This window comes from Ctenocephalides felis, unplaced genomic scaffold (assembly GCF_003426905.1).
Source record: "Ctenocephalides felis isolate EL2017-DRISC unplaced genomic scaffold, ASM342690v1 CF-g0.4_SCAFFOLD_01604, whole genome shotgun sequence".
Lineage (NCBI taxonomy): Eukaryota > Metazoa > Arthropoda > Insecta > Siphonaptera > Pulicidae > Ctenocephalides > Ctenocephalides felis.
This window is the reverse complement of record NW_020537758.1, coordinates 28,442,898-28,469,769: the sequence shown is the minus strand read 5'-3', so window position 1 is coordinate 28,469,769 and position 26,872 is coordinate 28,442,898. Positions and strand designations below refer to the sequence as shown.

Sequence of the window (26,872 nt, the reverse complement as noted above, 5' to 3'; positions counted from 1 at the left end):
GAAACTTGATCCATGATGAGTTTTTATTAGTGGGTATTTGTAACTTTATGGACTTTGCTTTATATGAATAGCTGAATTATTTTATTATCTATTCCATCAAATTAGAGCTTTTCCTTATTATTTCAAATATTATGAAAAAATATATTTAAAAAATTAACTATTATATCGGTAAATAGTAAACAATTATCTCCCAGCTTGTTTCAGTGACAAATAAGATCATCTATCATGGATTCTTGATCATCTTGATGTACACAAATGCAATCTTTCAATGAGAATTGCTTAATATTTATAATTCTTTTGTTTCAGTCATGTGTTATAATCCATAAACAGTTTTCACACACGCATCAAACAAGTGTTCAGGTGTGCAATAAAATAAACTATTACCGCTCTTTAGACCGGATGTAGTAACATATGCGTAAAATTCATTGCCGGTTTGAATTTTAGGCTCCATCAAACAAAACTATTTATTATTTATTTGCTTTTTACTTATGCACACCTCAATTTAATAATTAGTACTTCGCAAAGTCGATGGTCGAGACTGAAGCGTTGGAAACATGAATGGGAGGTATAGATGGACGGGGTATTAAATCGTAATAGAGGCACGGCAGGGTCAGGCAATTAGTGTTCGGAGGTTCATCGTACAAAATACATAATAAAGCGATTCTAAACATACAACACTTATGAGCATGCATAATTTATTATTAAACAAATTTTACTAGGAAATTAATTTAGATAATTGTTAATAAACATTTTTACAGAACGTGCCTAGTGTTTTTCTTTCTTATTTTCTTTCTTTGTTATTGTTGACAAAAACATTTCTTTTTAAGTTTATTTATTAAAAAAAGTCGATTGCTATATGCTAATATAAATATTTCTGCAAAATTTATATATCAAGTATGCTGCACATCAAAATTTACATGTTTGATAAATGTTTGTTGACAATAAATACCATAAGAAAACCATATAAGAAATATATATGTATATATATAGAAATATATATGTATATGTATGTATATGTATGGTGATTCTCAGCGAAAATCGCCGAAGTACTCACGTGATTTTTTTTTTAAAAACGACTTTTCAAAGCCAAAAAACTATAAAAAAATTAAATTCATTGTTTAACAAAAAAATAACAAAAAATCTTAATTCTTGAAAACTTGGAGCAATTGTGTCATTATTTTTGACTCGTCTAAAAAATGTTATTCACGGTTACGGTTACAAATAAACAAAAATAATTGAAATGAACCCCAAAATTGTCACATTTTGACCAGCTCATAAACTTCAAACTACAAGAAGGGATGAATTTCTTTTTTTTCATGCTACAATCAATACTGTCCTACCATTTCGGTTTGAGTTTTGGGAAACTCTATATAAAAAACAAATACTTTATTACTATTAAAAAGATTTGTTTTTAAGTTTACTTAGCGCTTAGGGAGTCTCCTGCCGATTTAGAACAAACTACAAAAATAACTAATATATGCTATTAATCTTGAAAATTTAGGGATCAAATGCAAATATATCCTGAATCTTAATGCGAGGGACGTGGGAGTTTGCATTATATTGATGCTGTTTGGGCTTCTATTGAGTTTAATAATTTTTAGTAAGTGAATGATATTTCATACTGTATTATATATAAATACTAAATTTTGAGAACATTTGATAAACATGCTGCCCCACAGATTCGACGCGAGCGGGCGGTATAGGATCAGACCGCTGGTGTATTTTATGATCCGATGTTAATGGCGCTTTATAAGATTGAGACCTAACGCAAGAGGTGTTCCATGCAAAAATTACAAAAAAAAAACATTACTCATAAGAAAAAAATATTTAAAAATCATACCTACTTGATACTTCAATATTTATTCACATTTTATAACAATTTTCTCAAAAAAAAACTCGCACAAAATTAATTCACGTGTATTTTAATTCTTGATGTATTTCATAAAAAAGTGTCAATATGAAGATTGTTTAGTTAAAAAATGAAAAAATACGCTATAATATATATATATATATATATATATATATATATATATATATATATAGTGAAAGCATATATATACTAATTTAATAAAATACTGCGAAAGTATTACAAGACAAAAATATATTGGTTGACAAGATTCTTGGTTAGCTTAATTTCAGAGCAAAATGAGAACTAGTACGACGCAGTTAAAAAGCATTGAAAAACTAATTATTCAAATAATTATGCACATTTTATCATAAAAAATAATCCAATGTCAATATCAAATAAATGCATTATAATATTATTTAGTACTATTGGCTTTGATAATTCACTGAAAACACCGGATATTTCTTTAAAAAAACGAATCAAAAATTTTACAACGAGCAGTTAATTAAAGATAATTAACAAATCATTTCAACATACAACCATTAGTAATCGAATTCATTTTTTACGTTTATTTGATGAAGTTCTCAACTAATGGCACAGGAAGAATCTGATTTGATTTGTTACGGTAATATTTTTACAGTGTGTTTTGACGGGATGTTGGTTTTTTACTACTCCATAAATTATTTTATCTATAATAATAATGATAACGTGAAATGGTAATTTGCTTTCAGAGAGCAAATAGATGTCTTTGACTATTTTATATGTCGTTATAAAATAGTCAAAGTATATGTAATTATAAAATTGATGTATGTTTAGATAGTTTATAACGAGTCCATTATACTCGTAATTTGAGTTGCCGACAGCTCAAACTGGATTATTAGAAGAAAACAGACCAGATGTATTAGTTGATTTGATTAATACGAAATTGATTTACTTCGCTTTTTTTAATAAGAAGCAAGAAATTCATAATATATTTTATGATTTATGAAATGTATCATTTTCGTTAAATAAACATTTTATCTTTTTTTTATTATAATAATTAATCTATAACTCCAATTGTTCATCATTACATTGTATAACTCATAATTACATGTCTACATGAATAAATTCCTGTTGAAAATTTCAAAACAGGGAATTTATAATCATTTTGAAAAAATTGTTGTAAACTTTGCATTCTAATGTAAACAAATAGCTAATGGAATGCGCGTTTATAGGAATTTGAAGTCTAAATTAACATGAATATATAAAATGAGATAATTATTCTTCTGGGAAAATGGAGAAGTCCCAAAAAGATGCGGGCCCATCCCCATGTAAATATAATAAAAATACCTCCAGTGTATGTCATTTCATTTTGTTTACACACTGCAGCTTTTGTCTGTGATTTTTATTGTTGTGAAACAATATTTTATTATACACTAAATGCCCGAGACATTTCAATACTTTACCTGTACGATTCTATAAGCGTGGTTTTATTGTACATCTAAATAGTCAAATGACTGAACGAATCTGACACTTGTGTGCTAAACTCAATAAAAACCTGTTCCCTAACTAAAAATTACATATCAAATCGCCCACGGCGTAGCCCGTACGTAATTGCTCGTATCCGATGAATATTTCGTCGCATCTTGTTTAATTTTTGGACATATGGCTCTTTATTTAGAAAAAATTATCTGATTTTGTATAGCATTATCTGTGATAACTTCTGAAGTTTTCCGCTCATAAACAAATATTAGCTAACTAAAGTTGATTTAATTTTTGGAAAAATGAAGAAACAGCATCTACTTCATCGCTGAACTCAAGCTGTATTAAAACCATAAAATATATAGTATATATATACATATATATATATATATATATACCCTTGTATTAAATATAATATTTTCATATAAATTTATATGATATGATCAACCAGCCAATTCGCTGAATTGAAGAATTACAGAAATATTAAAAACTATTTATTCGTTTCAACACTAAATACGATATATTGTGTTATATATGTAGCGCATATTGTCAAATGGATGGATTATTGATATTCCTGTTTTAGCACTAAAATTACCAAATTTTACCACTGAATGAAGGCTACGATTATAGCCGAAGTTTTAAAATAAATTTACGGTTTTTTTATTGATATTATGGGCGAGTACACAAATTTGTTAAAACATATGTAAACATCAAATTCAGAAATATACAACACACACACGCATATATATATATATATATATATATATATATATATATATATATATGAAGAATGTTCAAAAGGATATTATTAATATCGCTGTAAGTGTAGTAGTGAAAGCATAACCGTCCGTCTTACTTAGGGAACTAATCGCATATCCCCTGTCAAATTTCAAAATCCGAACGCCACAAATAACTTAATTAAATTCTCTTAAACATTTCTATTAGGGCGCTCCTTTTGTACCTCTACCTATTGTTAAACGAAATGTTGGAGACCTTGGGTCAAAAACACACAAGAACGGTTCCCTGCACAGGAATATTAGATAGAAACATCGTGTTTGCAAGCTGACTTTCATTTTTTCTAAATATTGACTTATTTATACGAAAGGGCATCATTTGAAAGGCGTGGCGTTCATATTTTATGACATGCGGTAACAGCTTTTTTAACTGATTGAAAATTTTGATTAAAATTTCCGAGGTGTAAAAGACCCTATGCGCATTGTTCTTAAACCTAAACTTATCCTTTAACTAGTCAAATTGTTCGAATCAACTGACATTTCCGTTGGTAACTAGTTATTAATTTTAGAAAAAATATTTTATTATAACTAATTTAGATTAAGAAAGTAACTTCTAAATTGAGCAGTTTGCTTGTAACTGTAAAATATTATATACTTTTATAGTTAAGGTGGTCTCTGAAAAGAAATATCTGACTAATAATCATACTTTTTTAATTTATATAAATAATGCAAATTTTGAATCCGATCCCAAATTATTTAAGTAAATTATATTGAGAGTATGTATCATTGTTTGAAACAAATTAATATTGAAACAACACAGTTCAACAGAAACGCGTGTAATATAATAAACTTGAACACATATTGATTTTTTTATATTATATATAAAGCCAAATAAAGTTTTCTCAAATGTCGTTAATCCATCGTTTTCCAAATATAGTTACCCTAACATAGTTACAATAAATGGTTCAAAATTGATTAATTTTTTTTAACTGTTAAAAAATTGATCTATATTTTTTATCAAAAGATTTTATGACTATTGATACAATTTCTTTATTATTAATTCTTATGAAACTATGTTTTAACTAATGTTCACTCATTGGTTTCTAAACAACCTTTATTAATATTACATTTCCGTTTATTCACCTTAAATATTATATATCACTTATAAATTGCGGTACACCTCTGATACATTTTCATAAATTAGACAAGAGGCCGACCAATAAAATCCAATTTATAATGTGTCGGTAGGCGGTAATAGCATATACGAAGTGTGAGGTCCGAAACGAAAAAAATATTTTAGAAATGTTAGTCGCTCAAATACAGAAAAAAATTAACGCGAGAAAAATACAGAAGACATGTTGTTTATAATTTGAACTTAATAGTCGATAGTTTTTTATTCGGTTGCCTGATCTTTTTAAAATCGTTCTACGTTTATATGTCCCTCGCATACAATGTGTGTTATGAGAATTTATTTTGTGGTAAACATAAATATAGATTTAAGATATTTAGCGTCATTAATTTTTATAAATTATTTCGATACTGAAACTAGAATTTCGACCGCACGAAATGCAATAAATTTTAGGTTTTATGGAGTTTATTTTTTTCTTGTCGACATTTTTCAAATTATTTTTTTTCTGTGATAAATATATGCCTCCAATGCAAACAAATAAAGTTGTGATATTAATTAATTATGATCTATCAAGCTTAATTTTAATATGAACATCATATAAAATTAATACAAATAGTTCTATTGAAACAAAATTCTAGCCAATGGAAACAGGAATTTTACAAGAAAAATGTTGATCCAATTATACTCAATTATTTTATATTTTATTAACTATTACAACTTGACGAACAGGAAATTTAGAAACAATTAATGATTTAGTTAAAAATATATCAAAGGTAGAAGCCAGTAAGAAATAATGTATGTAAAGAATGGAATTTCTTCCCCAGACTGAAATCCTTCCGTGGATGTAAAAAGACTACAAAAATATATTTTAGTAAAATAATTTACAAGAGGCACATTCCAACGTAATACTTTAACAATATCTGTCTCTCGCTTGCCTTGCAAACTCGCCTCTCACCCGCGATCATCCGTGAGCTAAAGAACAAGATGAGAAAAGAAGCATTTAAATGCGCTTAATCACACACGCGGCCGTGTGAAACATTCTTATGATTATTGAGTTAAGAACACGCCCAATATCCAAGCCTAGTCCATCTTAATTAGTGCTAATACAGAGACGAAGGCACAATGACGGATCACTTCTGACATCGCGAAGTAAGCGGTCGCGCTCTCCACCAGAACCCGAAGAGGACGGGGCTGACGAGGCTGACGAGGCCGACAGGGCTACGCCGGCGTTGCTGGGGATACAGTGAGGTGGCGAGAAATGCATCACTATTTTAACAAAATAATATTTAATTTATTTGGGTTCTAATCTTATAATTAGTCGCCTTGAAGCAGAAGAATGCTTCGCAACGTTCTATATTAACTTCCATCCGTATTATTCTATATTTACATAAAATACTATATTTACAACAACCATAGACACATCATGAAATCCAAAAGATCGGACGAAACATGCTGATGGATTTAACTCACGTTCATATTTCAATTATTGCACGATTTACCTAAGCGTTCTACAAATTGAACGTATGTGTTACCACTAAGTTAGTATTTCATTACTATTGAAATTACATCGAAATTAGAGAACGAATTCCATTTGGTTGAATTGAATTGGTTAACCAGATTCAGAACTACTCCAGGTTTTTTTTTATTTTCAACAAATTTGACACATATTTAAAAAAACACACTTTGATTTTGTCAGAAATTATGAACTATTAGTTTAAATCGAAAAGATCTTCGAAATTAAGAATTTAAGTGAAAATATAAGATGTATCAATTATTAAAATGCCCATGACTTGGTCAATGCAAAAATCACTTAAATGGTTTATCAATGTGAACTCGATCATAATATTTCCCACATGGAAGATAATATCTAAAATATTTTAGAATGATTAGACAGTTTCAAATAGTATATAAACAATAATACTCCAATCGTTGAATAATTCTAATAATAATATTATCAAATTATGCATAACTGGAAGTAATACTATTACTTTAATTCTCAACTCTATTATCTGCTGGATGAGATCAAATCGACCCCACAAAATGCACGCCTCTGTGTCGTCCGGTGTAGGATTAACACTTCTTCGTAATGAAGAATATGTATATACTTTTAGTCTTGTGCCTACCTGCAGCACCTTCTCGAGAGGCTTCAAAATCACCATTAATATCTGTGGTTAAATTTCAAAATTAATACGCCATTAGGAGGACGCGTTATCTCTAGAATCTGTTTTGTAAAACAGAACGCTTTAATCTTATCATTTAGCGCCATCTAAAATAGTAGTCCGGAATTAATTAGATTTAGAAGGTAGCGGACCGTGGCCACTTTTTTTTACATTCAATTTATTCCGTTTGTTTTTGTCCGAATCGCATGCTCCTGCAAATAAATATTGATGTGGATCAAAGTGTTATCGAAGCACAAAGATATTAATATAATAAGATCAGATAATACGCCACAATTTGCTTGAAAATTTATTTTGGTTTGGAAGTCCTTCTGGAGAAAAACTTAAATGCGATTCGATCCGCATTAACAAACGCCGCATTAACAAACCGAGGCACCATCGAAAACAAGTTTTATTGACACAAAACTCCATATGCATGATATAATTAAAATATTTATATCTGGCGATATCAAACGTCTTTGGCCGGTCACAGTTGTTAATATTTCTTACCAGAAATTCCTGTATCGCGAGCGCTTAACGTCTGTGTGGCCTAAATACCGCAACGCCTGCCTAATTAACTCATTCCCAAAGATACAAAACCAAATAAATATCACGAAATCATTTCAAAGCTGTTAACTTCACAGGTTTTAATTTATTTATATTTAGGGTGCCTAATATACATACCGCTCAGGTATGGGCTCTTACATATAATATCCATGCATGTTCCATTTCTATGTGTTTATGATCCTTACAAGAGTATTGAATGCACGGATTTGTAAAGAAAAAAATCATTCAGTTTATTGCTTGTTATTATCTGCACATGTTACCGGTGTGTTTTCGCAAATGATTTGTTTTTTTTAGGGTTTCGGTTCCCTTTTCTGCCAATGCCACCTCGACGTTTAGTCACGGCGAAATGCAAAAATGTTTTTGTTAAATTACTTAAATAATATATTACACTCTTAATGATGTAAATGTGACAACTTTTTTCGTTTTTCTAACAACTTCTTCAACTCGAAGTTCGAATTAGATACGGTTTTTAAACGAACAATCTTTGGTGGTCTGCTATGGTTCTGAAAGTCGAAAGGTATTATTTACTGCTGGATTACGTTAGGCGATACAAATTTTTCAGTTATTTTATATTTACAACTTCCAAATAATTCACAATAACAATTTAAATTAAAATCGAAGTGAATGATAAAGTTAATTAACGATATTACACAAAACTTATTTCGTAAGATATTTCTGCGTATATTTTTATTGTTTTAAATTTTTACTCCACCTATATGATTTAATTTAAGAAGCAATATTTATTTTATGTATTTTTCATAATAATACAAAAAATATTAATGTCATGAAGCAAATCTGTTTTTCAATTAGTTCATATTAAATTAATCTCATGTCAAAGTAAATATTATTGCAAGACTATTATCATCAAATTTAGTCAAGTGGTATAAATAATTCTAAATAAACCCTACATACTCAAAGTTTCAGAACTCCTCCAGCCCACCTGGGTATTGGAGGAGGAAAGTTTTCAGTTACGAAAGAGAACGTGTATAAAAAGTCCGTGCGTCTTGTATACGGGCGAGAAATGTGGAAGATGTTCTAAATAATTAAGGTGCAAAAGAATTAGCCACGGAGCCAAATATATTGCCATTTCTTATTATGTATAGTTGTTCTTAATATTGCCTAACGATAGACCCTAAGGGTATATAGGAAGGTACAAGTGTTTAAAATAACAGACATGCGAAGGAATTTTTTGAGGATTTTGTAAACAAATCATTTGAAATCGATTATTCACGGAAAGAATTACATTGAAATAATTGATTTAGTATATATGTACACTATATACAGTGTGACGCAAATCTCAATGTCAAACCAAAACAGGGTGGTAGTATTCATGATAACTATCATGTATAAAAAGTGCAACCTAGAGCTTTGGCAAAACTGTGACCATTTTTCGATTAATGTGGTGAATTTTCATTATTTTTGTTACTTTAACCTTGTAACTTTAGATTTGTAATCGTAAATAACATTTATAGGACTACAGTCATAACCAATTAGCATCATTTGTTAAATTATAAATTTAAAATAGGTTCAATTTGGAAAGCTCTCCCTTATAAAAAAACTGTACTACACTGTCTTGACATGTTCCATCAAAAGTGCGTTGAATTTGGATTAATTTAGATTATTTTGTTACTCTATTTTATTTCTAATACAAAGTTTACTATGTTTTAAGATGTGAATAATTTTAACGTGTTCAAAGTAACATGTTAATAATTTGAATTTAAGGAGCATACTCACTTAAAAATATTAAGCAAAAAAATGAGTTATAATAATATCAGTCAAGAAAAATAAAATGGATTGGAATTAAGAACCAAATTACACAAAAAATTGCAAGAAGTGAGACAAGGATCTGTATATCTGAACACCACAAAAGATTAACTTAAAAATACTTCGATTTTATTTTCAAATATTATCTTGGCATTAAAACTAAGCGATCATTATTACAAAATTGAAAAAAAAAAGATCAATTATCTTCAAGAATGTGTAAATTGATATTAGTGAATTATTGAAAATGTAATTAATATATAAATTATAAAAAAAGTAAATAAATATTTTGTTAGAAAAACAATGAAAATAACCTATAACCAATTACAAACATAATATGAATTACCGTTTGCTTAAAATAAAGTATTTAAATGCCACTAAAAATTTTCTTTAGTAAAACCATTAGTAGCACCCAACAATATTTCGTTACCTCCGTCTGGCAGTATCAACAAGTGTTTGTGTGTATTGTATCCATCAAACAGTAATTACCATTGTAATACAACAAATTCTTTCTATGTTGAACTTGTATGGTGAGATGTAGAATTTCATCAATCATATAAAAATGTTCACAATAATCACGACGCGTACAGTCGGTTGTGTATAAGGAACAAAATTAAAACGAATAAAAGTCACGTCAGTGGAATTAAAAGAAGGAGTGCGACCACCCAATAGAGGCGCGTTCGAATCGCAGAGCTGAATTCGGTTCATCGGAAAAAATTCCAGGATTCCGATTGCAGCTAACTGAACCATTGTACATGAGATGGAATTTTATAGTTTACTGTGCAAAAGTGAATATTTCAACGTAACTTAAAATATTTATAAATACATATCGCCGATGTTATTAATACTTATCATAATTTGCTCATTTGTTTATTTACGATCAAATAATTTGTAATTATTGAAAAATAAATAGTTTAAAATTTATAACTTATTGTGATGAAAATAATTTGCAAATATTATTAACTTTAAGTTAATCGTTTTTGACGTTTCAAGAAGTAGGTGTACATGTCATCTGTCTTAAGGTGACTTACTGGCGTAAACTTCTCGATACTTTTGCATTTTCAGCTAATTCTAAAGAAACGACAGGGCTGATCGCAAAACAAATCGCGAGTCCTTAACGAATTTCATTAAATAGCTTTTGATTTAATTTAAATTGGTGTTGACGAATTTGAGAAAATGTTGAGAAAGTCAAATTTTGGCTCATATACTCACACACCCATACACATACAAATTTTCAATTTTAGTTTGATTTAGTTCAATCTGGAATGAACAAACTTATTCGAAAACAATTTATTATTATTCACTGTTATCTATTAAGTTAATAATAACTAACAAATGTTCGAAAATATATGAAAATATTAACTAAACTGAAATGTAAAAATAAGTTTTGCAACTTGAATGTATGTATGTTGTAGCTGATTTAAGATCTTAAAAAAGTTTTAAAATCTTCAGTTTTGACTAAAAAAATCAAGTGGCCACAAAAGTCAAGTAGATAAAGTTGAAGTAGTAAACAAGCAATATTTTGAGTTTGCAAAGGACATTACCAATATAATAACATTAACTAAATTGGTCTTAGAATTTAACCTCGATTGACAATTTCTAACTTATTTATAATTTCTAAAATTTTATAATATTTTCTGCTTCAGTTTTGATCGAAAACTACACTAATGCTATAAGCAAATATTAAATTATATCTTACAATACTAAACATAAATTACGTCAACAAACCTATTCAATTTTACTTCACTTGAACTTTCTCAAACGAGTGGAGGTTCAAGAACTGGAAAAACTTGATAAATTTCATAATTTGCAACGAGAGATTCAATAAATCCATCTAATAAAACCTTTCCAACTATTTGATAGGTAAATTACTGTTAGATTCATCGCTGTAATTTGATTTCTAATAATAATATTGAGAGAATGTGGTTAGTCATGTTCGTGATGTCATAACTTAGAATCCGATAGAGATCGTTATATGTGTACAATAGAATAAAGATATAATGATTCTTGTACTGTGTACCTATAGTCATAAACGTGTTCTTGGATAGATCATATGCATAAATATATATATATATATATATATATATATATATGCAGGATGTCCAAGAACTCAACGTCAAGCCAAAACGTGATAATATTGACTGTAACTGTCCTGAAAAAAGAGAAAAAAAATTCTCACGTTGTTTGAAAATTATGAGCTTTTAAGTGCGACCAAGAGCTTTCGTTAAGTTTATACGTATACTTTACTTACTATAATGATTATGATTTTTTATCCATAAGTATTATTTATTACAAAAATGTTTCCAATAAATAATTTTACTGAAAGCTATAAGCATGAACGAACATCGTGACACAAAATCTCTTTTATACAGTATAAATACATTTGTATTTGTTCCTCCATTTGTGGTCGATCTCATACCTATTCTTCGCATTGTTGATACACAAATATATTTTTAAATATACTAATATTGTAAATGACCATTGTGAATGAATGAGTTAAGTCATCCGTAAGATTCTTTTTTAAAGATCCATATTACGATGGTCGATGAGATAATCATTATTAGACACAATGGGAAAGATTATCTAGAAAGTTCTACTGCACGTCGAGCATTGTTGGTGCATATTCATATAATTTACGAATAGGTATTTGATCCCGGATACTAAGATGTAATTTATCTACTTTAAAGGTAGTTTTAGTTATGATGAATTAGATGAAGAGTGAAAGCTTCATTTAAGTCGGGATTTTCATCATATGATGCATGGAATGTCGAAGAGGATTTATCCTTGGATGAGTATTTGTTCAATTAAGCTTATACTCGTAGCTATTGACAAATAAGTGTATTGAATGAAATGAAGAATCGGATGTATATTTTTTCGTAATTATACGAAGTCACAGAAAGATTATATAGAAATGTAAATTTACTGATAAGGATTTATCATTACTGATAATGATGAAAAAGCGATACAAGCAAATAAAATTCAATCGAATTGGGCTATTTCTAAATATTAAAAACAATATAGGGTCGAACGGGGCACAAAAGTCCAACTTGACCCTGAGCTTTTATATTGTGAAAACCAAATCAACTATATCACAACAAATAGCATAAATCAAACAACTAGCTGACTATGATCAGTGAAAAGCCCGTTTTTTACAGTTGTATTTTTAAATTTAAAGGGATTTGATGAAATAATAGATACATTTCATCAGCATTGTTGGAATAACTATTTATTTAGTTTATCTCTTGTGAAATTGCTTTATTTAACTTAATTTACTTTTTTATTTACTATTTTTTATTTTTCACATTTATGGCAAGGTAAAATTTCAGTTGGCCCTTTTTACCCCACCTAGGTGTAAGTTTTTATAAAGGTTATATAAAATTTATCTAACTTAAAATTAATAATGCATCTTATAAAACAATTGAAGATTGAATCATAGTGCTCACAACCAAAGAAACTAAAAATGAAAGAAAATACTTTTGTTATAGATTTTCAAGCATTTCCGTTTATCCCCCATCAGCGCGGTTGTAAGAATCGAAGTAATGGCTGGTTATACATCTTTTACCCTCTACTTTCAAATAGAATAGAAATCAACAATAGAAATTGTTGTTAAAAAGTTCTTTACTTGTTCTTGAGATATCGGTGGTGGACCTTCTCACCCGTGGACCTTTAAGCCCCACTCCCCCTTATTATAAACTAAATACAAAAACTCAGCATAAGAATAAGTCAGCATAACTTTTTTTATTTGTATCCCCTTTCAATTATCGTTTGAATTTCCAATTTGTCTTAAATGGGAAAACTCAGCAGTTATGTCACGTAATATGAAATACACGATTTGGTCGGTCAGTGAATAAATCGCGCTTGCATTTGGCACCATGGGGGCGTCCCTGGCTTCAAATGACTTCCATAAAGAATCCATCGACGGCGCCCCGGGTCGACACTAAACACTTCACAATGTTGACCAAACCGACACGCAGATGAATAATCGATATTCAGAGATTAGTTATTGGCAAATATCAGACATGTTTTGAAATAATGAATAAATAAAAAGTTCGAACTAGAAGTATATGGCATTGAGCCTCAAGGCTCATTGATACATCAATTTATACCAATACATAATTCTCACATAAACGTATATCAAATTTTTCTCGAAAAAATTCAAGATGTTATATAAATAGATATATTTTAAAAAAATATAAATAAAAATATAAATATAAAAGTATTATATTAATGAACCATTTTTATTATTATTGAATTATATTAACCAGAGGAAAAAAAAGTTTCATGATGATTTTTCACTTGTGCAGGAATATACTCTTTTCACTCAAAATTAACTAATTTGGTATTCAGAACAATTACTACAATTTTAATCTCCAGGTCATTAAGTGATGCAAAACATGCAAGAAAAACCATTCATAACGTATATTCATAACGAATTAAGTAAAATTTATGTTTTGTATAATAACTAGCGAATTATATTCGCTTATGCAAATGAATGTATACACAATAATATTCAATAATTATATATTGAGGAATATTCAGTTTCTAACAGAAGTACTTTGGAATGAAATTGTGAATTTAAATTTCATGTTTAAGCTGATACTGATTTATATATATATAGAACGGAACTTAAAGGTTTGGGTTGTGAGCACTGTTGTTTAGTTTTTGAGACCTTAACAGAAATTTTAAGTATACGTCAATTAATACAGTTTTTATTTTTATTATATAACCTCTATATAATAAAAACTGTTAGGGGTGGGGTTAATAGATTAAGTTGAGAAAAGCTGTTTTAGAAGAGAAAAATAAAAAAAATAATTACTACAACTCTGCTGCTGAATATTCCTGACAAAATAACAGATCAAAATTATATACAGTATTAGCTGTAATAACTGTTCCAATAAAATTTATATTTTGCATTGGTTGAATAATGTATATATTATTACGTAAAATACCTTTACAATTAAAAATAAGGATAAGACCTGTTTTGCGCTTGGCCTCCCATTTTAACCCGCCTGTGGGGTAAAGAAGGTGACAAATTTTTGGAAAATACCAAAAATAAATACATTTCTTCAATGATATATTAGCTGTGAGTTTTACTGCACAAAGTCACAAAGTTGTTTGTTTAATATGTGTTATTTTTTGTGATATAATTGGTTTGGTTTATAGAATATAATTTCTCAAAGTCAAATTGGACCTTTGTGCCCCACCCTATCCTATATTATTATAATAGTATTAAGATATTACTTTTCTTATTTGATATATCTTGTCAATAATATGTGATATTGTGACACCCTGAGTAACTGAATTCGAAATTTTCACTTTCTTCAACAAGTTATGAATAGTGCATGTATCAATTTGATAATCAACAAATGAATTTCAACCAATACATCTTATACTGCATTTATTGTTGTATTTTTATCTTTCGTAAATTAATATAGAAATCCCATAAAAAATCTAAAATTTATTATCAGAAATATGTATTAAACATTTCAACACATGGCACTTAAAATACTGGTACTTAAATATTATATAATGCAAAAGCATATTATTAGAAATTATTTACATAAAATGTTCCAAGCACGTAAAACCAAAGCTCTACATTTAAACCTTGCAATAGCGCATACTTTATAAATCAGTCACATTTATCTTTGAAAATCTGTATCGAACAAATGTTATTTGTAAGTTTACTTACTATATGATACGGGTAATAACATTTATATCAGATGGATGAGAATGAATTGATAAGAAGTCCTTATCTGTATTAACCAGAGTGCAGGCGGAGCTAAAAATCGAAAACCACACCTAACAACGAGATTTCACAACGCAATGGCACGCCTCGATAAAGCAGCATCTTTGCACCCACACAGCCAAATAAACCCTTCGACGTGTAAAGGGTTTAAATCAAATTCGACTGTGTGTGTTGGAGTCCCATTATTCTTGTAATAAGCTTATAAATAAAGCACGCCAAGAATGCTATCAAGAAATAATTAAATGACGATTAATTTTTGTAAAGGATAATTTAGCCCAGTTCATAAAACATAATCAGCTACTTGTCGGGTATCATTTCTACACGATATTACACAAACTATTTATAATATATAATTTTCTTAAGTATATAAGACGGATTTGATTAATTTAAGTTATATGTGTGTGTGTTTGAGTGTGAGTGTTATTTTGTACATTGAAAAAAATGCGTTTACCCATATCAGGCTAGGTATTTTGTCTCCGTATGTCGGGTACCTCAGCTTATCTCTTGCCACTTGCCCCTACTCTAGAATTCTATAATGTGTGTGTGTGTGTGTGTAGACATACAAAATAACGTTAATCTCTTGAATCACGTTAATCACGGCTAATTATGATTCTTAAAGAGGCATTAGACTAATTGAATAAAAGTGTTTTTGTTTTAATTAACTAATTTTATATAATTTATAATCCTATACAAATATACAAACCGTTATATGTACCTTTTTATATGTACATAATAATGTGCGATATTTTGGTCATTGTAATCGTGTAAGTTTAATATTTAATATTTTCAATGAAGAAAAGCTTTGCAAAACTGTGACTATATTTAGCAACCTTAACGTCAAACTGTTATAATCCCTGTTATAAAATTCAACCTGCAAGCTACGCATCTTGCCTGCAAGAACCCGAAGAATCATTGCAAACAATCATTATAATTCAAAGGATATATAAGAAAATCTTTTTCTGTAGATAATCGATGAGCTGGCATAACATCGCGAGTAATGAGCATCGTAGAAGAGCCATCAGTCCATCAACGGCGGATCATTGCGGTCTCTATGTGCTTCATTACGCGCACATGGCAATTAAATAATTAATAAACGGCGCGTCGAGGGCGCATTAACACTGTAGGTGTTCGCCTGGTAATGATTAACCAAGTCCCGAGGCAAAGAACGGCACCAATCGACAGACAGACAGAGTCGATTCTTATATGCAAACATACGTATTTGTTTAATATCTTCATATAATTTATTCAAATCAAATATTTATAAAATAGTGCATTTATTAAACTTTGGAAGTTTTAATCAAAACTCGCACTTTGTCTGAAAATCAATTTGCCTCCCAGTGATCCCCCACCCCCTCAAAAAGATCATGAATTATAAAATCATAAGCTTAAGGCCCATGAATTGTGCTTCAATTTCGATTGATACTGCACTATAGGTGTTCGCCTCTGAATGATTAATTACGTCCCGAGGCCATGAATGATACCAATCGACAAAGTCGATTCTTATGCACGAATTTATAAAAGCTTATAATTATTCATAATTCATTTATTGCATAGTTAAAATAAGCAGTCTGAAGTTTGCGGATGCCACGTTAAAATTACTCAAAAATTACTAATTAATTACTAAAAAATATAATCAATGATTGGTTGGTAATACCCAAATACCTTAGAATCATGTTAGATGTTGAAGTATTAAACAAAGTTCATGTCATGGTATTATAAAATTGCTTCACACTAATAAGATTCATTTTATAAAAAATAAAAAACGTAATTTCAAATGAAAATATGTAGACTCTAATAAAACTAACCAAATAAATTATTGTAGACTCTAATAAAATTAAAATATAATTTTCTAATATAAGAATTTCGCATCAAGAATTCATTCAAGAATATGTAAATCGTGTAACAAGTGAAAATCCAAGAATTGAGCTGAATTGAAAAATGCTTCATCAGGATTATATCAATTACATGCGTATAATTTTAATTAATATGTTTCCATCTCCATCTAAAATTAAATAATGTATACATTTGCGTCCAGTTTCCATTAAAAATGCAAGTGTTGGACTTGTAATGATTAACTAAGTCCTGAGGCTACTACAGCAAAAAAGTCAAAACATTTAATTATTCAGACTTCTTATTTAATTTATTCATTATAAAGGTTTATATATTTATCAATAAATAAATATAAACGTCAATTCTATATATTCAACAAGCGTCAATACAATTCATAATTTAAATATGCTGACACATAAAATACAAACGCAAAGTTAATAAATGCTATATTAATTATTATTCTACCAGAGCGTGGGCTTGATATAAATGCACTGAATGATGCAGAAATACGTAAATGATTTGTAATTAATAACGATCAAATCGTGAAATAAAAAAATACTTATTTGTAAGATAATTATCGCCTGCGGATATTTCAAGTGTAAACAAGAGTACTTATGTTACACGTCATTTTAACACACGCCTTAAAAGAAACATGTACACCAATACTATATTTGAAAATTCGATTATTATCATATTGTTCTATTTATTTATTTCCATATCAGCTACAAATTGCGTTAAAAGATTCTAAAAGCTGATTGTGATAACAATAAAATAAAAATGGGTAAATAGTTTTGTTTATAATATATAAATGTAGAAATAAACAAATTCAAACAATCATCAAAATAAAAATTCTATTAATGAAACTTAGGTAAGTGTATCAAAAGCCAAACTTTTTCTTTTTTATATTTTCAGCATACTTCCTAACTAATAAATAATGAGCTGTAACAAATGAATCAACCAATAAAAAACAGGTTCAATCATAGATTTCTGAAACATTTGGGTAAATATTATCAAGGCAATCGTGAGATTTTAACAATGCCGATAATATTTTCTATATGATTTTGAAATACGTTAATAATGTATGCTAAAATATTCTGCACAAATGTAAAATAAGTTTAAAGTTTAATTAATTTATCATCTAATTCAATATTTTAACAACGGTATTTAGTTTAGTTGGGATTATAAAAGCAATCAGCAAATAAGTTATTAATAATAAATCATGACCAAATTAAAAAAAAACTCCGACATCAAACATACGAAGCGTATGCCGTTGATCTGATATAACATCCTTATAAAATCTTATAGATCAAACAGCGCTGGCAGTCAATTCGCAACTCTGCGTGCTTATATTTCTGCTCGGATAGTAATTAACTTTTTCCTACCGTTTGTTTGCAGGCGATCGCATGCAAATCGCAACGCCTCGCCGCGCGCCATTCCCCGGGTAGACTGAAAACATTAATCCCATCTCTCACACGTTAATTAGCCTGAGGATTAGCCGAGCAGTTTAGCGGGATGGTGCTAATACGCACGCCTCATGGTTGTCAATGGCCATGTGAAGCTTGAGAATAAAGCAGAACAAATAGAAACAAAAATAAAAACAAAACGCTTCTAGCGTTCATTCAAAACGCCCGATGATTAGCAAAGTCGCTTTATTGTTAAGTAATTGACGTGAACGCGCGGAGAACAAAAAAGTGCTTTAAGGATTTAGATATAACGTATTTGCTTTTATATAAGACTTTTTGCACTCATAATTTCACATACTATTGGTTAATGTGGTTTTCCTATTGTATAATATATTCTGTTTTATTATTGTCGAATCGAATTTGAAGATCATGCCATCAAATGATTTGTTCAGATAGAAATAGCAAAATGAATGAAATATTAAAATATACTGTGAACCATTCATTTTCAATTTGAAGTAATATAAAAAGTAGTTCTTTATATTTTAAGTAGTAATGTATTTATCTATTGAAGAAATGCTTGGACTAGTCCGGTGGAGACGCCGCGTACATTCAGCGTGATTATAATAAACAGAGAATTTAGAAAATCGCACTTATCTTTATAACTTCAAAGTATAATAACAAAATTACATACCAAATTATAAATTATAAAATAAATTAGGTACTAGATAACAAGTTTTTCTCACACAACTACCAACATTGGCGCCTAGCAACACTTCAAAATATTTATCTTTCATTTCAATCAAAGGGTGATAACATATATTCGTGTACCATGTTTTGTTAGTTGTTAGAATCATGAAATCTGTAAAAATAAGTCACTAATTTATTTTAAATGGTTAACTAGAATGTTTTTTTTAGTTATTGAGAATAATATAATATTGTTATCATAAGTGGGAACTACAATGAGCGTGACTGCATACTAATGAGAAATATGGCCTGAATGAGCTCTATGAGAAGTTATGATTTATTGCGTCATTATCAAGTATATGGTTATGTTAAAAGTTTTTGCAACTGAAAAACTAACAACAATGTGAGAATTATAAATTTGTTGCACAAAATACAAGTTCAGAGTAAATTTTATATATACTGGCATGTTTTTTATATGATTCTGACTGATTAGAAATGAATCAGAAAAGAATTGTTCAAAGTACAATTTATTTTTATTTGTCTAATTAGCATAGGGTCATTGCAATAAATGAAGTATTTTTTATAATTTATATCGTAGTAAAGCGTTAGAAGATTTAATTTATTATCAAAGAAATATAATAATTTACCCATTGTAACATTTTAGTGATGCTGTTTTGGCAATTTTATTAATAAGAAATGCTTAATTGTTAAATGTAAATTTCGTATTTGTACTTTTTCTTTTTATTTATTATGTTTTGTTTTAATAAAAACCATTCTGAATAATTAGATTTTTATTGCACATAACTGCTTAAATGTGATATTTTAGAAATTGATGTTTTTCTTAATATTTTTTTCCGAATGCACTGATTTGATCCTGTTCATCATGATCCATAATTCCATTCCCATGCCTACAATATCAATACAAACGTACGCTACAAGTCTCACAAAACAATTTCCACGATGAGTAAAAAGATAACCGGGCATATTTCATCATGGTGGGGCAAAATTGAGCGGGGCGCAATATAATCCGACTGGAATATATACTCGCACACAAATACATTCAGTTATACTTCTAAATCTCATGGTAACAAACGCAAAGTCAGCCATCTCATTCACGCTTTTGGCCACTGCCCATTTCCACCGAAAAATCTTTTGACTGTGTCCGAGTAACTGCCTACAAGCCGTGCGCGCGAACATACCTCGGAACTCCATACTTTAAATCTAGAGTCGACAACTCTTGTTGGCGCTTGTGTTGTAACATTGGTTGGCTCAGTTTGTTTGTGTGGGTCGTCGTCGATGTGACTAACACATAAATGTATGACCAGAGTTTCCCTCTAGCAATTATCACCGGATTTATTGCTGATTATGTCAGAAGCATCGCGACTGTTCGCCTGTGACTTGTGTACGACGCGTGTGGAGCGCTTTTCGCTACGTCCCGTCCTCTCGCGTCAACGTGTTTTGTCTTCCGTGGTGCTCTATGTTTGTTTTTGTGTACCACATTTTTTTGTTTTGGTACAGTTGCTTGACTGGCACCATACTTCTTCTGAAGGTGTTTCGAGTGTTGTTGAAACATATATAGCACTTGATTGTGTGTTTTTCATTAAGTGATTATGGAAACTAGTGCTAAAGACATTTGAATTTATTTACTGAATATAGTTTCAAATACAATTGAAAGAATACTAAAATGGATCTATAAAGGTATTTAATTTGAAATGTTTTTGATTGAATTTATATGTTTGATATTCTCATAAACATGCACTTACACACGCACACACACATTTATATATATATATATATATATATATATATGTAGTAGCCACATTTGAATATTAATATTATATTTTAGCAATATTATATTAGAACTGAGTTTTAATACAAAAATTACAAAAATATGATAATATAAAAGTATATATATATATATATATATATATATATATAACTCAACTCACAGACCTGCCCTAGGGCAGTACTACCCATTATATATATATATATATATATATATATATATATATATATATATTATATACTTTTATATTGTCATATTTTTATTCTAAATATGTCATTAGCACAACTTCTATTAAAACTTTGTCCATAAAGAAGCTAAAATATAATATTAATATTCAAATGTGGCAAACTCAGTATAGTATTACTAGAAAAAAAAACAATAAACATCTCATGAGATGCTATATTTAGAACACACACACACACACACACACACATATATATATATATATATATATATATATAAATATATATATATGCGTGTGTATGTATATGTATATTACCTATACTAATATATGATGTAAATAAGTGCACAGCAATAAAATAGGGAATATAAATTAGTTAAATGATTCGTATAACCAATACATAAACTTGTTTTCTTTACCAATTAGTATGTACGTTTAGTTGTTAATTAAATAAAATATCTAGAAGTTGTGCAAAACGTAGTGTCAGACATATTTTGGAACATATTAATTAAGTTCTGCTAAATTGGAACCAAATGATTCAAATTTTAATAATGAGACATCTAAACAAAACTGCCTCGGTACCACCATACAACATATACTGAGCTTGTGCACGTGCCCATTCAAAGACGATACACCGAAAACAATTAACCCATTGATAATAACTCTACATTAATCCACCCAGTGAGACTAAAAAAATCAACCCCTTTGAAATATCACAAAAGCTTTCATGATATGATGTCATTGCGTCGAGATTATCTGGGGTGCATGTCGCATAGTAAATGAAGCAGTAATTATCCAATAGGTCCGCGGAAGAGCCTCGTTCAAAAAATTTATAAAGGGTGCATATTCTTTGTCCAGTATTGTTAGCAAATTGAAAAGGGGTATGTGTGCATTGCGGTACACGAGTTATAGTTTGGATAAATTAAATAGTGTGAGTGCTGAGTGTTCGTATACTCGTATTAAAAGTGCGCATATATATAGTTATATATTAATTGTTTTTTTGACCTTGAAGAATATATATATATATATATATATAGTAGTATATATTAGTAAAATTTTTTACAACATCTTTATTATTTCATACGATTCGACATCATCATTAGTGGTTATGAACTTATTAAAAGAAAAGTAACACAAAATAATAATAATGCCAAATAAAAAGTAGGTAATTATAAATTGCAACGTAGCACTATTTGTCAGTATTTATTTGTATTATTATTTTTTTTAGATGTAGAGAAATGCACCCATTACAGGCCACATTTTAGTTTGAACAATGAGTTTTAAGTTGATTACTTAAACTAAAGTAGCCTAGCATTTCCCACTGCATTTCTCAACATTTTTTAAAATGATATTTTGTGAAATAGTAACTAGTGACAAAAAGTGCAACGTTGCAATTTATAATAACTTTTTTTGTTATTTGGCATTATCATCATTTTGAGTTAGTTTTCTTTTAAAAAAATCATACATACTGATGATGATATAGAATTTTACATTAAAACATATGGAGTAATATAAATGTTGCAAAAATCTTTACTTTATACTTTTTACTTGATGCTATATCCTTCAAGAATTTAATAATACATTTCAAAATCAAATTCAACTATCCTCAACATATATATATATATATATATATATATATATATATATATATAAATTGATTATAATTGATGATTTATTACTTAAACGCTCGATTCAGAAAATCTAAGAAAAAAAATATCAAAAAACTATAAACATTATTTCCATTAACACATTTTTTCAAATAAAAAAATATTTATGTTTATGTTTATATAACGGTAAGTTACAACTTTTTCTTCTACTATAAACTTAAAATTTTCAAAAACGTTCTTTAAAAAAAGTGTTCTAAAGTGCCTTGACAAGTTCCATTAAAAGTACGCGCACTTATATGTGTTGCAAAATATAAGTTGTTAGATTGTTACAGAAAAAAATGGATTTTTAACACTCTGATAAATCATAATATGAATTGTATCAACCTTTCAAACACAATCAGTTGACATTTTATTTAATTGAATTTATTTTATAGGTATACAATTTTTATATTTGAATAAAGCAAAATGTAGAGAATAACAATACATGTAATTACATTCAAATACGTCATACTACTAATCGTTAAACAATATCACACATTACACATCAGGTACGGTACTCGAAAACGAACACGCATTTGCCGAGTTCTGGTAATAAACGGTCTGTTTTCACAAGGAGACCCGATACGCGACATTACACACGAAATTATTACTTCTATCGCCATTAAACTGCGCATATTATCGCACACAGAAATACCCTATATGCATCGGTTGCATTTTCGCACATGTCCTGCCCAGTACGGTTACTGTAATATTAATAATCACATGACAATTTCCCATATCGCGAGCAATTATTATTCGCGGAGCTGTGTTCGTAAGCCGGTCGCGGTAATCAAAGTGTACGGGCCTTAGTCATACAATTAGCGCTTAAGTAATTCCGTTCGCCCACGTAACTTGCGAGAAACAACTCCCGATAGGAACTAGGTGATGAGGATTTTCTAGTGTGTTCAAAATTAAATAATTGAATATGATAATGCATTTTTTGAATTACAAAGTTTGTCACAACCTTCAATAAAAATCAAGTAAAATATTGTAATTAATAGTTAATATATAATGTATAGAAAAATAATGAGTATTGTCATTTTATGCCTGTGCTTATATATATATATATATATATATATATATATAATATTCAACTATAGACGTATAGTTAAAACTGAACTAAACTTGATGCAACTGAAATTGGTTGTATAATCATATTGTTGAAATTTTTCATATATTTATATTATTTGTAATCAAGGTCCAGTTTTTATTCAAGTAAAATAGGTCCAGAACCAAGTCCAGGTCCAGATTTTATTTAAGTAAAATAACGTTAACCATATACAGATATGAGCAAATACAAACGATATTTTTGGAAAAGCGATATTTCATAAGCCGCTTGTAATTAACATCTTCATTATACTAAGGGTTCTATATACATAAATTACTATCAGTACATGTATGTGTTCTAGTTATTAAAAAATTTAGAAGAAGACTATATGTCTAATTTGCTATACTACATAATTAATTGTCCATATGACAGTCAGTTAATTTTTTTGACTGACAGTTATTTTTTTTATATTTTTGATATAATATTACTACTGACGGTAATAATAAACTCTAATTTATGGTAGGTTGTAAAGAAATGATATTTGATTGTATATTAATTTTAATTTCAGAATTACCTGATCGAAACTATGAAATTAAAAAGAAATTGCTACAAGAATTGATAAATATCTTTATGTGGTAAATTTCTATGAGAATAAATATGTGCAAGTTTATTAATAATCAATTGATAAAGTTGAAGACTATACATGAATTGGCAGTAACATGAATGTTTTTAAACAAAAGAGTGATGCAAAACGAGACGACGTAATAAGCAGATGAATTCATTGTATTTGATAACGTGCATCGCGCTGCTCTTCATACTGAGGTGAGTAAGTTATGATATCAAGAAATAACATCATAATAGAAGCAAATTATTTTTATAAAATCAGGAATAATTATATTCAAATTCACTAAACATTTGATAAATTTTATTCTACCATCATTATTCAAAAAGATTATATGTAACAAAACCCTTGTAGCCGAATATTTTTCATAATTTTGAGCTTCATGATCTGTTTGTATGTCGTATATTCTAATTATTTGTAATACCTCGATTAAAATTTCATGCATCATCAATTTATAATACAAAACATTCACATGTAAATAAAGTCGTATATTTTTTTGTATTTCAACTTCCATTCCAGCATGTTAACTAATGCAAACTGCATGTAATCATTCGGTGAGAGCCATTAAGTTTATCACGTAGTCATTACGAATGCCGATTGGTACTCGTTTAGAAAAAAAATTGGATCGATTTTATTGTCAGTGAATAAATTGAACATAAATAAAGATAAGAAGATCCATGCTTGCTACGAGACATCGTCAATTAAATTTTATAAAAGTCATTTGGTATTTCAAATATTCGACGGACTATTTATATGTAGATGGCTTCGGTGATTTTACTTTCGAAACATTTCTGTATTGCAGGGGCGTTAAATCTTTTTGCCCATAAAATTAAAAATACTAATTAGAGGGTATTTTGTTTTCAATAAATAATTTTCAACTGATTTATTGTGTTCAAAAACTTTTCTAGCGCAAAGTCACTAGTAGATATTTTAACTTATTAAATAATACTCTATCACATGAATACATATAAATAATTACAAATAAATCACAAGTTTGGTGAATGTATAGTGCAATACTGTTTACATTATTGTTAAGTGATTAACGATTCGTATACAAACACACAGCAAGTTTCAAATTTTAAAGAGCGCATCTACATAGTTATCTAATGATATAATTTTGATAAAAAAAATTTGAGAATACGTTTTACTCTCACTTTGATAAATTAATGTGATTTAGATTAACATTTATTAAAACAAGATTAATTTAAAAAACACATCAGTTAACATTGTAATTTGTTACTACACGATTTCCAAATAGTAAGCAAGGCATTATATCCAGGGCTTAATGTGAACGAATTAATCCTTTTAATGATGCGCTTTCTTTTTTGACTAGATTTAGGAGATATACGGGAATGAAAAAACTGATGACACGTTTCAATTTGATTTGAAACATAGTAAACTTTTATAGATATGTATGATGATTTGAAAGAAATCATAAATTATCAAAACCGTATAATGATAATTAGTTTTAAAACCTAGTTCTTGTAATATTACACTTCTAATTATTTTGTGTCATTACCAATTTCGCGTAAATATAATTAATAATGGTAATTTCACTTTCTCATTTTTGAACTAGTTAATAGTATTACCTAAAATTTTTGAAAATAGATTTAGAGAAATCGTAAAGTTTCGTACAAATACAAAAAAAATATATATTATCACAGTCTAAATGTATTTTTTTCCTTTTTTGTTCGCAGCTTTCTAGTATAATTAGTAGCGATTTCACTTTTATCTATATCAATTTTTTTATTTCTGCTTGTCATCAGAAAACTATCACACTTTGCTCAAGTCGAATAAAGCATTCAGGAATTTCTAGCAATTTAGTGTAGGGTGGCATTTTTACTACTCATTATACATTACTTGTATGTAATTGAATAATATTGATTTTTTCTTTATATTTCATAATATTTAACAGTTTGCTTTTTATTATAGCGCTGCGCGCTGCTCGTACAACAACTACGCGCCTCGAAGAAGGCCGATGTCGAACATAATGTCTCCCTGCAGATCGGTGCAAGGGCTGACGAGGGCGCAGTTGCGCTTGTGTAAACGACAAGGAGATACGTCGGCCACGGCGCTCCAAGGGCTCCAAATGGCGGTTGCCGAATGTCAGCACCAGTTTAGGAAAGAAAGATGGAACTGTTCAAGTCTGGATACAAAAAATAGTAATCCGCACACGTCGGCAATCTTAAAACATGGTAAGAGTTTCTAATTCAAAAACTATTTCAATTTCGTATTACTATGTCTTCACAAGCAATGTATGTGTGTATTTTTT

The 26,872-nt window shown here is 29.0% G+C and overlaps 1 protein-coding gene across 1 annotated transcript in view; it reads left to right on the top strand.

Moving 5' to 3' along the window:
* The window catches only part of LOC113373604 (protein Wnt-10b-like), a 38,370-nt gene that overhangs the window by 9,067 nt on the left and 2,431 nt on the right, over nt 1–26,872 (top strand). Inside the window, exons 2-3 of the mRNA XM_026613892.1 lie at nt 6,280–6,413; nt 26,533–26,795. Coding sequence (XP_026469677.1) covers nt 6,280–6,413; nt 26,533–26,795 — 397 coding nt within the window. The remainder of the gene's footprint in view (nt 1–6,279; nt 6,414–26,532; nt 26,796–26,872) is intronic.